Consider the following 15905-nt stretch of genomic DNA (forward strand, 5'->3'; position numbering starts at 1 on the left):
GTGTGCCTATTGGACTGTGTGACCGCAGAAGAGTGGTCACATTGGACTGTGCAACAGCAGTAGAATGTGACTGCGGGTGTATGGAAGTGTGAGCGACTGTGGGAGTATGTACTCACAGGAGTGTGTGTGTGTGATTGTGGGAGTGTGTGTGTGACTATGGGAGTGTGTACTCGCGGGCGTGTGTGTGACTATGGGAGTGTGTGTGTGACTGTGGGAGTGTGTGTGACCACGGAAGTGTGTGTGACTGTGGGAGTGTGTACTTGTGGGACTGTGTGTGACTGTGGGAGTGTGTACTTGCGGGAGTGTGTGTGACCGTGGGAGTGTGTGTGACCGCGGAAGTGTATGTGACTGTATAAGTGCATGTGACTGTGGAAGAGTGTACTCACAGGAGTGTGTGTGTGCCTGCGTCTATGGGACAGCATGAGACCACAGGAGTGCATGTGCCAAAAACAGTGTGTGTGTGCCAACAAGAGCGTGTGCCCTGACGGAAGTTAACTGGAATACGGTAGCAAGGGAGAGACAGAGAGACAGAGACTGAGGGAACCCCAGAGAGACACAGATAAAGGTGAGGCATAAGGATTCGGTGAAGAGAGGAGGGCTGCTAGGAGAGAACAAGAAGCCATTGTAATTGGTCTTACCTTCAGGGTCCAGCAGTCTGGTGACACCGAACTCCTTCTCGGCGACACTGAAGGCTTGCTCCAGGTTCTCCTGGTTCTTCTGTCGGTAAACCTTGTTCATGTCAATCAGCATTGGCCTGGGGATGAAGGACAGATAGACAGCCATCAAGGGGAGAGGATGACAGGATGATCCTGTAGATGCACAATCAACAGGGGGAGGGAGGGATAGGATGGTCCCTGTGATGTGGAAGGACAGATATACAACTATCAACAATACCACAACCTCTCACTCAATGTTGTGATAACATTGATTCAGGATTATTGACTTCAGAAGGAGGAAACCAGAGGTGCATGAACCAGTCCTCATTGAAGGATCAGAGTTGGAAAGGCTCAGCAACTTCAAATGCCTCTGTTTTTATTTCAGAGAGCCTGGCCTGGGCCCAGCACTTAAGCACAATTACGAAGAAAACAAGGCTGCACCTATTCTTCCTTGCAAGTTCATAAAGATACGACATGACATCTAAAACTTTGACAAACTTCTATAGATGTAAGGTGGGAAGTATATTGACTGTTTTACGGACTGGTATAGAAACACCAATGCCCTTGATTGGAAAATCTCAAAAAGTAGTGGATAAAGCCCAGTCCATCACAGGTAAAGCATTCCCCACCATTGGACATATCTAGTGCTGTTGCAAGAAAACAGCATCCATCGTCAGGAACCCCTACCATCCAGGACTTGCTCTCCTCTGGCTGCTGCTATTAGGAAGAAGGCACAGGACTCACACCATCAGATTCAGGAACAGTTAGCATCCATCAGACTCTCAAATCAAAGGGAGTAATTTCACTTGCCCCTTCAATGATGTGTTTACACAACCTATGTACTCACTTTCAAAGACTCTTTATCTTAGGTTCTCAATATTTGCTGCTTATTTATTTATAATTATTAGTAGCCGTATTTCTCTTATAACCATCTAACAATTACAGCATAGAAATAGGCCATCTCTGCCCTTCTAGTCCATGCCAAACGCTTGCTCTCACCTAGTCCCACTAACCCACACTCAGCCCATAACCCTCCATTCCTTTCCTGTCCATATACCTATCCAATTTTACTTTAAATGACAATATTGAACCTGCCTCTACCACTTCTACTGGAAGCTTGTTCCACACAGCTACCATTCTCTGAGTAAAGAAATTCCCCCTTAAACATTTGCCTCCAACTCTCAACACATGTCCTCTTGTTTGAATCTCCCCTACTCTCAATGGAAAAAGCCTATCCACGTCAACTCTATCTATCCCCCTCATAATTTTAAATACCTCTATCAAGTCCCCCCTCAACCTTCTACGCTCCAAAGAATAAAGACCTAACTTGTTCAACCTTTCCCTGTAACTTAGGTCCTGAAACTCAGGTAGCATTCTAGTAAATCTCCTCTGTACTCTCTGTTTTGTTGACATCTTTCCTATAATTCGGTGACCAAAACTGTACACAATATGCCAAATTTGGCCTCACTGATGCCTTGTAAAATTTTAACATTACATCCCAACTCCTATACTCAATGCTCTAATTTATAAAGGCCAGCATACCAAAAGCTTTCTTCACCACCCTATCCACATGAGATTTCACCTTCAGGGAACTATGCACCATTATTCCTAGATCACTCTGTTCTACTGCATTCTTCAATGCCCTACCATTTACCATGTATGTCCTATTTGGATTATTCCTACCAAAATGTAGCACCTCACACTTATCAGCATTAAACTCCATCTGCCATCATTCAGCAAACACGAGGAAATCTGCAGATGCTGGAAATTCAAACAACACACACACACAAAATGCTGGTGGAACACAACAGGCCAGGCAGCATCTATAGGGAGAAGCGCTGTCGAAGTTTCGGGCTGAGACCCTTCGTCAGTCCTGAAACCCTCGGCCCGAAACGTCGACAGCGCTTCTCCCTATAGATGCTGCCTGGCCTGCTGTGTTCCACCAGCATTTTGTGTGTGTTGTTGCCATCATTCAGCCCACTCTTCTAACTGGCCTAAATCTCTCTGCAAGCTTTGAAAACCTACTTCATTATTCACAATGCCACCTACCTTAGTATCATCTGCATACTTACTAATCCAATTTACCACCCCATCTTCTAGTTTTTTTTTCTCTTCTTTTTTGTATTTGCATAATTTGTTATCTTTTGCACAATGGTTGTTTGTTTGCTCTCTTGGATGCAGTCTTCTATAGATTACATTTCATCACTGCTCACAAAGAAATGAATCTTATGTGACATATATGTACTTCGATAATAAATTCACTTTGGAGCTTTGATCAGCAGGAGGGAGGGACAGGATGGTAGAAATGGAGAGGAGGAGATTGCAGGAGAGGAAGAGGGGGATAGAGAGAGGATGAAGAGAGACTAGAGAATTCATGACCAGTTGGAAGGCTGGAGAGGATTAGAAAGATTGGGAGAAAAGTGAGAGGAAAGGGAGGAAGAGGAGAAGACTAAAAGATAGAGAGAGGGAGAAAAGGTAGAGAGGAGATATCAGAGGTAAGTTTTTTAGCAGAGAGTGGTGAGTGTGTGGAATGGGCTGCCGGCGACGGTGGTGGAGGTGGATACGATAGGGTCTTTTCATTTTCATTTTCAAATACAAATCAGAGGAGAAGTTGTATCAAATACATATTTCAATAAAAGTATGAACAAAGAAAGGAATATACACTGTCAAAATCACGTATAGTATAATATTGAGCTAATATAAAAAAGGAACCACAACTCCTCTTAACAATTCTTAAAAAAAGACTCAAAATTTCTATTATTGAGAAGAAAAAAACCCACTAAACTAACCTAAAACCAAAAAAAAGACTGAGCAGTCCATTTTGAGGATATAATTACAAAAAAAGGGGAAAAAACCTTCTGGTCAGATCTGAAACTTCGCGGAGAAGAAAAAAAAGATTACAGTACCGAAAAATGTTAAAAAAAAAGAAAATTTAGATCATATGAAAATATTGAATGAGAGGTCGCCAGGTTTGCTCAAACTTAAAAGATAACCATATAACCATATATATATAACCATATAACAATCACAGCACGGAAACAGGCCATTCCGGCCCTCCTAGTCCGTGCCGAACTCTTAATCTCACCTAGTCCCACCTACCCGCACTCAGCCCATAACCCTCCACTCCTTTCCTATCCATATACCTATCCAATTTTACCTTAAATGACACAACTGATCTGGCCTCTACTACTTCTACAGGAAGCTCATTCCACACAGCTATCACTCTCTGAGTAAAGAAATACCCCCTCGTGTTTCCCTTAAACTTTTGCCCCCTAACTCTCAAATCATGTCCTCTCGTTTGAATCTCCCCTACTCTCAATGGAAACAGCCTATTCACGTCAACTCTATCTATCCCTCTCAACATTTTAAATACCTCGATCAAATCCCCCCTCAACCTTCTACGCTCCAATGAATAGAGACCTAACTTGTTCAACCTTTCTCTGTAACTTAAGTGCTGAAACCCTGGTAACATCCTAGTAAATCGTCTCTGCACTCTCTCTAATTTATTGATATCTTTCCTATAATTCGGTGACCAGAACTGTACACAATATTCCAAATTTGGCCTTACCAATGCCTTGTACAATTTTAACATTACATCCCAACTTCTGTACTCAATGCTCTGATTTATAAAGGCCAGCGTTCCAAAAGCCTTCTTCACCACCCTATCTACATGAGACTCCACCTTCAGGGAACTATGCACTGTTATTCCTAGATCTCTCTGTTCCACTGCATTCCTCAATGCCCTACCATTTACCCTGTATGTTCTATTTGGATTATTCCTGCCAAAATGTAGAACCTCACACTTCTCAGCATTAAACTCCATCTGCCAACGTTCAGCCCATTCTTCTAACCGGCATAAATCTCCCTGCAAGCTTTGAAAACCCACCTCATTATCCACAACACCTCCTACCTTAGTATCATCAGCATACTTACTAATCCAATTTACCACCCCATCATCCAGATCATTTATGTATATTACAAACAACATTGGGCCCAAAACAGATCCCTGAGGCACCCCGCTAGTCACCGGCCTCCATCCCGATAAACAATTATCCACCACTACTCTCTGGCATCTCCCATCTAGCCACTGTTGAATCCATTTTATTACTCCAGCACTAATACCTAACGACTGAACCTTCTTAACTAACCTTCCATGTGGAACTTTGTCAAAGGCCTTGCTGAAGTCCATATAGACTACATCCACTGCCTTACCCTCGTCAACATTCCTCGTAACTACTTCAAAAAATTCAATAAGGTTTGTCAAACATGACCTTCCACGCACAAATCCATGCTGGCTACTCCTAATCAGATCCTGTCTATCCAGATAATTATAAATACTATCTCTAAGAATACTTTCCATTAATTTACCCACCACTGATGTCAAACTGACAGGTCTATAATTGCCAGGCTTACTTCTAGAACCCTTTTTAAACAATGGAACCACATGAGCAATACGCCAATCCTCCGGCACAATCCCTGTTTCTAATGACATCTGAAAGATCTCCGTCAGAGCTCCTGCTATCTCTACACAAACTTCCCTCAAGGTCCTGGGGAATATCCGGTCAGGACCCGGAGATTTATCCACTTTTAAATTTCTTAAAAGCGCCAGTACTTCCACCTCTTTAATTGTCATAGGTTCCATAACTTCCTTACTTGTTTCCCACACCTTACACCATTCGATATCCTTCTCCTTAGTGAATACCGAAGAGAAGAAATCGTTCAAAATCTCTCCCATCTCCCTCGGCTCCACACATAGCTGACCACCCTGATTCTCTAAGGGACCAATTTTATCCCTCACTATCCTCTTGCTTTTAATATAACTGTAGAAGCCTTTCGGATTTACTTCCACCTTATTTGCCAAACCAAACTCGTAACTTCTTTTAGCTTTTCTAATCTCTTTCTTAAGTTTCCTTTTACATTCTTTATATTCCTCGAGCAATTCCTTTACTCCATGCTGCCTATATCTATTGTAGACATCCCTCTTTTTTCGAACCAAGTTTCTAATATCCCTTGAAAACCATGGCGCTTTCAAACCTTTAATCTTTCCTTTCAACCGAACAGGAACATAAAGATTCTGTACCCTCATAATTTCACCCTTAAATGACCTCCATTTCTCTATTACATCCTTCCCATAAAACAACTTGACCCATTCCACTCTCTCTAAATCCCTGCGCATCTCCTCAAAGTTAGCCTTTCTCCAATCAAAAATCTCAACTCTAGGTCCAGTCCTGTCCTTCTCCATAATTATATTGAAGCTAATGCTATTGTGATCACTGGACCCGAAGTGCTCCCCAACACATACATCTGTCAGCTGACCTATCGCATTCCCTAACAGGAGATCCAACACTGCCCCATCTCTAGTCGGTACTTCTATGTATTGTTGCAAAAAGCTATCCTGCACACATTTCACAAACTCTAAACCATCCAGCCCTTTTACAGAATGAGCTTCCCAATCTATGTGTGGAAAATTAAAATCTCCCACAATCAAATGTATCAAATGTCTGACTAGTGAGATGGAGGAACTGAGGGAAATACATGTTAGTAGTGAAGTGGTGTTAGGTAAATTGAAGGGATTAAAGGCAGATAAATCCCCAGGGCCAGATGGTCTGCATCCCAGAGTGCTTAAGGAAGTAGCCCAAGAAATAGTTGATGCATTAGTGATAATTTTTCAAAACTCCTTAGATTCTGGATTAGTTCCTGAGGATTGGAGGGTGGCTAATGTAACCCCACTTTTTAAAAAAGGAGGGAGAGAAAAACCGGGGAATTATAGACTGGTGAGTCTGACATCGGTGGTGGGGAAAATGCTAGAGTCGGTTATCAAAGATGTGATAACAGCACATTTGGAAAGAGGTGAAATCATCGGACAAAGTCAGCATGGATTTGTGAAAGGAAAATCATGTCTGACGAACCTTATAGAATTTTTTGAAGATGTAACTAGTAGAGTGGATAGGGGTGAGCCAGTGGATGTGGTATATTTAGATTTTCAAAAGGATTTTGACAAGGTCCCACACAGGAGATTAGTGTGCAAACTTAAAGCACAAGGTATTGGGGGTATGGTATTGACGTGGATAGAGAATTGGTTGGCAGACAGGAAGCAAAGAGTGGGAGTAAATGGGACCTTTTCAGAATGGCAGGCAGTGACTAGTGGGGTACCGCAAGGCTCAGTGCTGGGACCCCAGTTGTTTACAATATATATTAATGATTTAGACGAGGGAATTAAATGCAGCATCTCCAAGTTTGCGGATGACACGAAGCTGGGCGGCGGTGTTAGCTGTGAGGAGGATGCTAAGAGGATGCAGGGTGACTTGGATAGGTTATGGGAGTGGGCAAATTCATAGCAGATGCAGTTTAATGTGGATAAATGTGAGGTTATCCACTTTGGTTGCAAGAACAGAAAAACAGATTATTATCTGAACGGTAGCCGATTAGGAAAAGGGGAGGTGCAATGAGACCTGGGTGTCATTGTACACCAGTCATTGAAGGTGGGCATGCAGGTACAGCAGGCGGTGAAAAAAGCAAATGATATGTTGGCATTCATAGCAAAAGGATTTGAGTACAGGAGCAGGGAGGTTCTTCTGCAGTTGTACAAGGCCTTGGAGAGACCGCACCTAGAGTATTGTGTGCAGTTTTGGTCCCCTAATCTGAGGAAAGACATTCTTGCCACAGAGGGAGTACAAAGAAGGTTCACCAGATTGATTCCTATGATGGCAGGACTTTCATATGAAGAAAGACTGGATCGACTAGGCTTATACTCACCGGAATTTAGAAGATTGAGGGGGGATCTTATTGAAACGTATAAAATTCTAAAGGGATTGGACAGGCTAGATGCAGGAAGATTGTTTCTGATGTTGGGGAAGTCCAGAACGAAGGGTCACAGTTTAAGGATAAAGGGGAAGCCTTTTAGGACTGAGATGAGGAAAAACCTCTTCACACAGAGAGTGGTGAATCTGTGGAATTCTCTGCCACAGGAAACAGTTGAGGCCGGTTCATTAGTTATATTTACGAGGAAGTTAGATATGGCCCTTGTGGCTAAAGGGATCAGGGGGTATGGAGAGAAAGCAGGTACAGGGTTCTGAGTTGGATGATCAGCCATGATCATACTGAATGGCGGTGCAGGCTCGAAGGGCCGAATGGCCTACTCCTGCACCTATTTTCTATGTTTCTAATTTTCTCCAAGCTTAAACATGATATAATGGAGGACAGCCCAAAAAAAAACAGTAGGTGGACTGGGATCCTTCCAATACAACAAAATAGCTCTCCTAGCCAATAAAATTGAAAAGCTATTATACATTGAGCAGATGCAGGAACATTTCCTGCTTCCTTTGGAGTGATCCCAAAGATTGCTGTAAGTGAATTAAGTTGTACGTCCAAACCTAAGACTTTTGATAACGTTCTAAAAACATTTCTCCAAAAATTATTTAACTTTATACAAGACCAAAATATATGAGTTAGGGTAGCCACCTCAGCGTTACGTCTATCACACGTAGGATTTATATTAGAAAAAATATGCGCTAGTTTATCTTTTGACATATGCGCCATGTGCACTACCTTGAACTGAATCAAGGAGTGACGCAAATAGATGAATTGTTAACTAAATGATAAATTTTATTCCATTGATCATCTGGGTGACTCCTGAAGTTCCAATTCCCAAGCACGTTTAACCTCATCATTAGACATCATTCGTAAATTCATTAGCCATTTATATATAATGGCTATCAATCCTTTTTGAAATGGTTTAAGCTGAAAAGTAGAATCCATCATATTTGGTAAATGAGCAAATGGATAATTCAGTAACAAATCGCGTAAAAAATTCCTAAATTGTAAATATCTAAAAAAATTGTGCGTTAGATATATAATATTTATCCACTAGCTGTGAAAAAGACATTAGCCAATTCTCTAAAAACAAATCTAAAAAAGTTTTAGAGACTCCTGGACAGGTATATGGAGCTCAGAAAAATAGACGGTTATGGGTAACCCCAGGTAATTTCTCAGGCAAGGACATGTTTGGCACAGCTTTGTGGGCCGAAGGGTCTGTATTGTGCTGTAGGCTTTCTATGTTTCTAAAAGTGATAATAGGGAAGAAAGAGAAATTAAGAAATGGGACTGAGGTGTCAATGGAGGAGAACTGCGGGACAGGTGACCATAATTCTGATACTCTTAAATTAGTTATGGAAAAATACAGAAGTCCACAAGTTGAAGTCCTAAATTGGGTCAAGGCCAATTTTGACAGTACTAGAAATACAAAACTCCAAACGCAACCTCACTAGTGACTTGTACACACAGTGTCCTAACTGATAAGGTTGCCGCTAAGTTAACAGATTTCACAACATATGCTGGTGATATTAAACCTGATTCAGGTTCTGATGAAGGCCAGCATGGTAAATGTCTTCTTTAGCACCCTATTTTTCTCCAACACCTTTCAGCAAACCACCTACTTATACCCCTAGATCCATGAGCTCTGTACATCTACACCTCTGATATCACAAGCAGGCAACTTGGTACACAGAACTTTGTAACTGCAGCAGCAGGGAAGAACAGGCTGAGGATTTGTGCATTGGAAACTCACACTCAGCATCACACCAGATCTGTAGTTTTGGTCAGACCACCAGTGTCAATCAGGTCACTGGTTACAGTCAGCTCAGTCTGGTTACCAATGCCTGTCAGATCACCAATCCTCGAACTTTGATAAGAAAACAAGTGTCTAGCTTATTTCTGAGGAGTGATTACAAACCATAGTTTGAACGATTGTAAGACAGTGAGAATGTACATTGACCTGGATGGAGTTCAGCCAGTGATATGGCCAAAGGAGAAGGTTATTTTAAAATTTTGTGGCCGGCACAGACTGACCAGTAGGGTTGGACATGGGCTGACCAGTGTGGAGGGTGGTGGATTGACCGATGAGGTTGGACAGTGGACAGACACGATGGTGGGGAGGGTGGTGGACTGATCAGTAGGGTTGGATGGTGGACTGACTGGTAGGGTTGGACAGTGGACTGACCAAGTCAAGTCAAGTCACTTTTTATTGTCATTTCGACCATAACTGCTGGTACAGTACATAGTAAAAATGAGACGACATTTTTTCAGGACTATGGTGTTACATGACACACTAGACTGAGCTACGTAAAAAAACAACACAGAGAAAAACTACACTAGACTACAGACCTACCCAGGACTGCATAAAGTGCACAAAACAGTGCAGGCATTACAATAAATAATAAACAAGCCAATAGGGCAGTAAGGTGTCAGTCCAGGCTCTGGATATTGAGGAATCTGATAGCTTGGGGGAAGAAACTGTTACAGAGTCTGGTGGTGAGATCCCGAATGCTTCAGTGCCTTTTCCCAGACGGCAGGACGGAGAAGAGTTCGTTTGAGGGGTGCGTGGGGTCCTTCATAATGCTGTTTGCTTTGCGGATGCAACGTGTAGTGTAAATGTCCGTAATGGCGGGAAGAGAGACCCCGATGATCTTCTCAGTTGACCTCACTAACCACTGCAGGGTCTTGCGAACTGAGATAATGCAATTTCCAAACCAGGCAGTGATGCAGCTGCTCAGGATGCTCTCAATACAACCCCTGTAGAATGTGATGAGGATGGGGGGTGGGAGATGGAGCTTCCTCAGCCTTTGCAGAAAATAGAGACGCTGCTGGGCATCTTTGCTATAGAGCTGGGTATTGAGGGATCAGGTAAGATTCTCCACCAGGTGAACACCAAAAAAATTTGGTGCTCTTAACGATCTCTACCAAGGAGTCGTTGATGATCAGCGGGGGTGTAGTCGCTCCGTGCCCTCCGTGGGAGGGTGGTGGACTGACCAGTGGGGAGGGTGGAGGTGGGGGGGGGGGGGGACTGGAACTGGTTAGCTTTGTGAGTGGTGATTTTGGATCAGTGACTGAGAACGTGCCTCGGGTGACTCAACGTTTGCTCACCTCCCACAGCTGAGAGTTAAAAGCTCAGCACACACAAGCTTTGCTCGGAGCAATACAAGCTTTTAACTGTTCCTCAGGACATGACAATAATAAACCAATTTCGAATCCTGTCAGCCAGCTGAACAAGTTGCCACATAGAAAGAAGTGGAGCAACTCTGCTCTGAAGCTGAAGCTTATCTGGACAGAGGACTAGGAGAGGGGCAGTGTTGGAGGGACAGAAGAGGGAACCAGGGACAAAGAGCAAGAGTGTGGGGGTGAGAGAGGGGGGTTGAGGGGGTGGGAGAGAAGGGGAGAGTAGGGAAGTAGGGATAGAGATGGGAGGTGTGAGTGGAAGAGAGAGAGAGAGAGAGAGAGAGAGAGAGAAAGAGAAAGAGAGGAAAGTAGAGGGTGTGGGGTTGGGATGGGGGAGGGGGACGTGTTGTGGAAATAGGTAGCAAGGGGGTGGGAGAATCGGAGGAGGGTTGAGAGATTGTGCTTACACCTCGGTGAGCCGTAGTGTGGAGCAGAAGGAGTAAACTGGCCCAGATACCCTTGCGCTATGTTGCTGACCAGGAGCTGAAGGAACATCCTCACACATCATCACCACCCGGTCCTCAGAGTCCGAGGCCGATCCTGAGGTGCTGCTGAGGTGAGGCCTCCTCTTCCTCCTCCTCGTCCTCTTCAGAGAATTTAACATTATTCTGAAGCACCGCTATCCCTGCCCGTCCCAGCTCTTCACAAGCACTCTCCTAGCTGAAGCTAGCCACTGTGTGAGACAGCGGTGGGTGAGGCAGGGTAACCTGATCTGCAGAGGGAGGGGGAAAACATCCCTGCAGGTAATGTTTAAAATCAGCCACTCCCTCTGAGTGCAGGCAGCTGGGACACTCACTGCACGAACATCTTTGTTCGTGTTGGAAGATTGCATCTTTGCAACAGGTTCAAACAGAGATCAGAAACAAGGAGAAAAACTCAAATCCCCATCAATCAGTCACTCCTTGGGAGGGAATGGTGAGAGAGAGAGTGAGGGTGAGAGAGAAAGGGAGTGACAATGAAGAAGAGGGAGAGAGAGGGCAAAAGGGGCAGAGCGTGCAAAATGGAGAGAGAAAGGTGGTAAAAGGGAGAGTGCTGGAAAGTGTCAGGGTGAGACTCAAGAGAGTTACGAAGAGTGGGGACTGAAGCTCAAGAGTGGGTGAGAGAGGTGGTGTAGAGAGGAGAGGAAGAGATTGGGGAGAGAAGGGAAGGAGAGAGGGAGAGGAGAGAGAGGGGGAGGGGGAGAGAGGAGGATGGAAAACGGGGAGAGGGGATGAGAAAACCAGAAAAGGTTTCCTTTATCCCCCTCTGTATTGAACTCTGCACAAGGACTCCCAAATACCTTTGTACCTCAGATATTTGAATTTTCTTTCCATTTAGAAAATAGTCTACACCTTTATTATACCAAAGTGCAAAAACATACACATCCTTGCATTATATTCAATCTGTCTTTTCTTTTCACATTCTCCTGTTGGCCATGGTGGACTTAAAATATGGAAGAAAATGTTGAACTCGAATGGGTCAAGGACAGTGGAAGCAGACAGATCAAATGTCTTTGTTCCTGCCATGTGCTTGGAGAGGGAGGCTGCCATTTTGTGGAGCTGTTTCACATCCTCCATTTTGTGAGATGAAGTTGCTTCGCTTTCTGTATTGACACAATGCTGCTTCAGGTAATCTGCTGAACTAGAGATCATCTCCAAAGAAGTTATCTGTGAGGTGTTCTTTGATAAAATATAACATGCAGGTTTCTAAGTGTTGGGGTTGGTGCCTGCCTGGACTGATTCAATCTGGTTACTGAAGAGAACAAAGAGCCATAAATTACCAACTGTCACTTAGACAATAGACAATAGGTGCAGAAGTAGACCATTCGGTCCTTCGAGCTTGCATTGCCATTCTGAGATCATGGCTGATCATCTACTATCAATACCCGGTTCCTGCCTTGTCCCCATATTCCTTGATTCCCCTATCCATAAGATACCTATCTAGCTCCTTGCTGGAAAGAGGGCAATAAATGGATGCTGGCCTAGAGCAAAGCCAATAAAAAGGTGTTAAAGGTTAATCAAATGACCTACAGCCAGTGACACTGGAATGCAATTTTTGAATTGGTAAGGGATGAATATAAAAAGTGGCCACTTCCAGCATACTATCAGCGATAACTCTCTCAAGAGACCCACCAAAGCAAGGAGAAACCCCCACGCTAGAAGCCTGACGAAGAAAGGATCAATCATCTAGGCACAGAGATCCCCTATTTCAGTGTTATAAATTGGACAAGTGGTCTGAGTGAATATTGGAACAGAGGAAACAGTAGAACATGTTCTAAATTGTTGCTCCGGGGTCATCATAGTTATGTTATTGTTTGTCCAGGGACTATAAAGTGTGAGCTTCGATTAATTACAAGTTGCATAATAAATTTCCTTACCTAGTTCCATTGACGAACTAAAACTATCATCAACACACCAAATCTATCCTCCTCTAGCCTCCCTGCTTCCTCAACACTACCTGCCTTCCATATATCTATCACAAAGCCAATAATTCCATCATCAAAATCAATTATGCATAGTGTAAAAAGAAGTGGTCCCAACACAGTCCCCTGTGGAACACCACTAGTCACTGGCAGCCAACCAGAAAGTAAACACGAAGTGCACTGCAGAAGCTGTGGTCAAATCAAGACGTACAAAAAAGCTGGATGAACTCAGCAGGTCGGGCAGCAGCCGTTGAAAGAAGCAGTCAACGTTTCGGGTTGAAACCCTTCGTCAGGACTAAAGAAGGAGGAGGCAGGGGCCCTATAAAGAAGGTGGGGAGAGGGTGGAAAACCAATCAGAGGAAAGATCAAGGGGTGGGCGAGGGGAAGCAGGGAGGTGATAGGCAGGAGAGGTGAAGAAGGCATCTAAGGGGAAAGCACTATGGGTAGTACAAGAAGGCAGTCATGAGAGGTGATAGGCAGCTAGAAGAGGAGACAGAGTTGAGGTGGGATGGGGAAGGGAGAGTAAGTAGAAACCAGAAAGTATTCCTTTTATTTCCACTCTGCCTCCTACCAATCAGCCACTGCTTTGTTCATGCTAGAAACCTTTTTGTAATACCATGGGTTTTACCTTGTTAAGCAGCCTCATGTGTGGCACCTAGGCTTCTGAAAAGCCTAGTACACAACATCAACTGATTCTCCTTTGGCTATTTTGCTTGTTATTTCTTCAAAGAATTCCAACAGATTCCAACAAAATTTTCCCTTGAGTAAACCATGCTGACTATGGCCTATTTTATCATGTACCTCCAAGTACCCTAACATTTCATTCTTAATAATCGACTCCAACATCTTCCCAACACTGAGGTCAGACTAACTGACTTAGTTTCCTTCTTAAAGAGTGAAGTGACATTTACAATTTTCCAGTCTTCCAGAACCAATCCAGAATCTAGAGATTCTTGAAAGATCATTACTAATGCCTCCACAATTTCTTCAACCACCTCTTTCAGAACACTGGGGTGTAAAACATCTGGTCCAGGTGACATATCTACCTTCAGACCTTTCAGTATCCCAAGAACCTTCTCTTTAGTGATGATAACTTCACACACTTCATAACTCCTGACACCTGGAACTTCAACCATACTGTGAGTGTCTTCCACAGTGAAGACTGATGCAAAATACTTATTCAGTTCAATTGTCAAAATGCCGGAGGAAGTGCTGCATGGCCTGTGGTGTTCCTCCAGCATTTTGTGAGTGTGATGGGTAGGTGTGTGATGTGACTGTGTGTTTGTGTATGTGAGACAGTGTGTATAGGTATGCTGTGTGAGTGTAACTGTGTATACATGAGTGTGTGTGATTGTGTATATACTTGTATGTGTGTGTACGTGTGTGTGTATGTGTCTGTGTACATGCATGTATGTGTGTGTGAGACAATGTGTAGTGTCTCTACATTGTGTGTGTGTACACGTGTGCGTCTGCGTCTGTTTGTATGTCTCTCCCTCTCAGTGTGCATCTGTGTATGTGTGTGACTGTGTATGCGTTTGTGTGTATTGATGTGTGTGTGAGAGAGACTGTGCATGTGTGTGTGTGTGTGTGTGTGTGTGTGTGTGTGTATATGTGTGTTGTGTGCGCGTGACTGTGCATGTGCCTCTACTGTGGGTGTCAGCTCCCCACTGGTACCTGTGACGGTGAATGACGGCGTTGAAGACTTTCCCATCTCTCCAACTGCTGGTGAAATTGTCACAACGCAGATCACGATATCCCTCCACCATCCGTTGGGACCACAGCAGCAGCTTTTCCTTGGCAGTCATGTCATCAGACTGACCGCTTACCTGGATGTCCGATATCTACAAACACAACATACCCTTTTATCAGTACCAGAACCCCATACTGTCCCAAAAGATGACACTCACCCCGCACTCACAAGCCAATCAGTACAAGTGTCCTGTGTTCACACAAAACATTGACATTACACACACACACGCACGGAACCCCTGTACTCTCCAGAAGAAATCTAGAACACAAGAGCTTGGATGTGATGGTGAGGCCTCACCTTGAGTATTGTGAACAGTTTTGGGCCCCTCATCTTAGGAAAGATGTGCTGGCAATGGAGAGGATTCAGAGGATGTTTACAAGGATGATTCTGGGAATGAAAGGGTTATCATACAAGGAACGTTTGATGGTTCAGGGTCTGTACTTGCTAGAGTTTAGGAAGATGAGGGGGGATCTCATTGAAACCTTGCAAATGTTGAAAAGCCTAGACAGAGTAGATGTGGAAAGGATGTTTCCCATGGTGGGAGAGTCTAGGACAAGAGGTACAGCCTCAGGATACAGGGAGGTCCATTTAAAACAGAGATGCGGAGAAACTTCCTTAGTACAGTCAGTCCTTCTTATCCGCAAGTTACGCATGCGCGAATTCAACCAACCGCGAATCGAAAAAACCCGGAAGTGCTCTTCCAGCACTTGTTGTTCAAGCATGTATAGACTTTTTTCCTTGTCATTATTCCCTAAACTAGTGGTCGCCAACCCGTCAATCGCGATCGACTAGTCGATCTTTGAAACTTTCCCAGTAGATCCTGAAAAAAAAAGAAAATTAAATACACAAATACTGTTGAGAGATTGTTTCCGGGTTGCAGGGTTTTAGTTCCGTTCTTTCTGTCCAGTACATATGCGTGTAGCTCCCCCACACTACACAGTGTACTTCAGTGTTCCCCAACCACTGGGCCGCAAGGAAACGACATGAGTCAGCTGCACCTTTCCTCATTCCCTGTCATGCCCACTGTTGAACTTGAACCCACGCGAGGTCATCAGTCGCCTAAACGCAGTGATACCCTCGCGCCAGGGATCACCGGTTGGCCTCG

The 15905-nt window shown here is 44.0% G+C and overlaps 1 protein-coding gene across 15 annotated transcripts in view; it reads right to left on the reverse strand.

Annotated features, from left to right (window-relative positions):
- LOC140732488 (plectin-like) overlaps positions 1 to 15905 on the reverse strand; it is a 384936-nt gene that overhangs the window by 173596 nt on the left and 195435 nt on the right. For all 15 annotated transcript variants that reach the window (XM_073055248.1, XM_073055247.1, XM_073055243.1 and 12 more), the window contains 2 exons: positions 14725 to 14891; positions 639 to 754 (listed from right to left, as the gene is read on the reverse strand). In XM_073055248.1, the coding sequence (XP_072911349.1) occupies positions 639 to 754; positions 14725 to 14891 (283 nt within the window). The remainder of the gene's footprint in view (positions 1 to 638; positions 755 to 14724; positions 14892 to 15905) is intronic.

This window comes from Hemitrygon akajei, chromosome 8, assembly GCF_048418815.1.
Source record: "Hemitrygon akajei chromosome 8, sHemAka1.3, whole genome shotgun sequence".
Classification (NCBI taxonomy): domain Eukaryota; kingdom Metazoa; phylum Chordata; class Chondrichthyes; order Myliobatiformes; family Dasyatidae; genus Hemitrygon; species Hemitrygon akajei.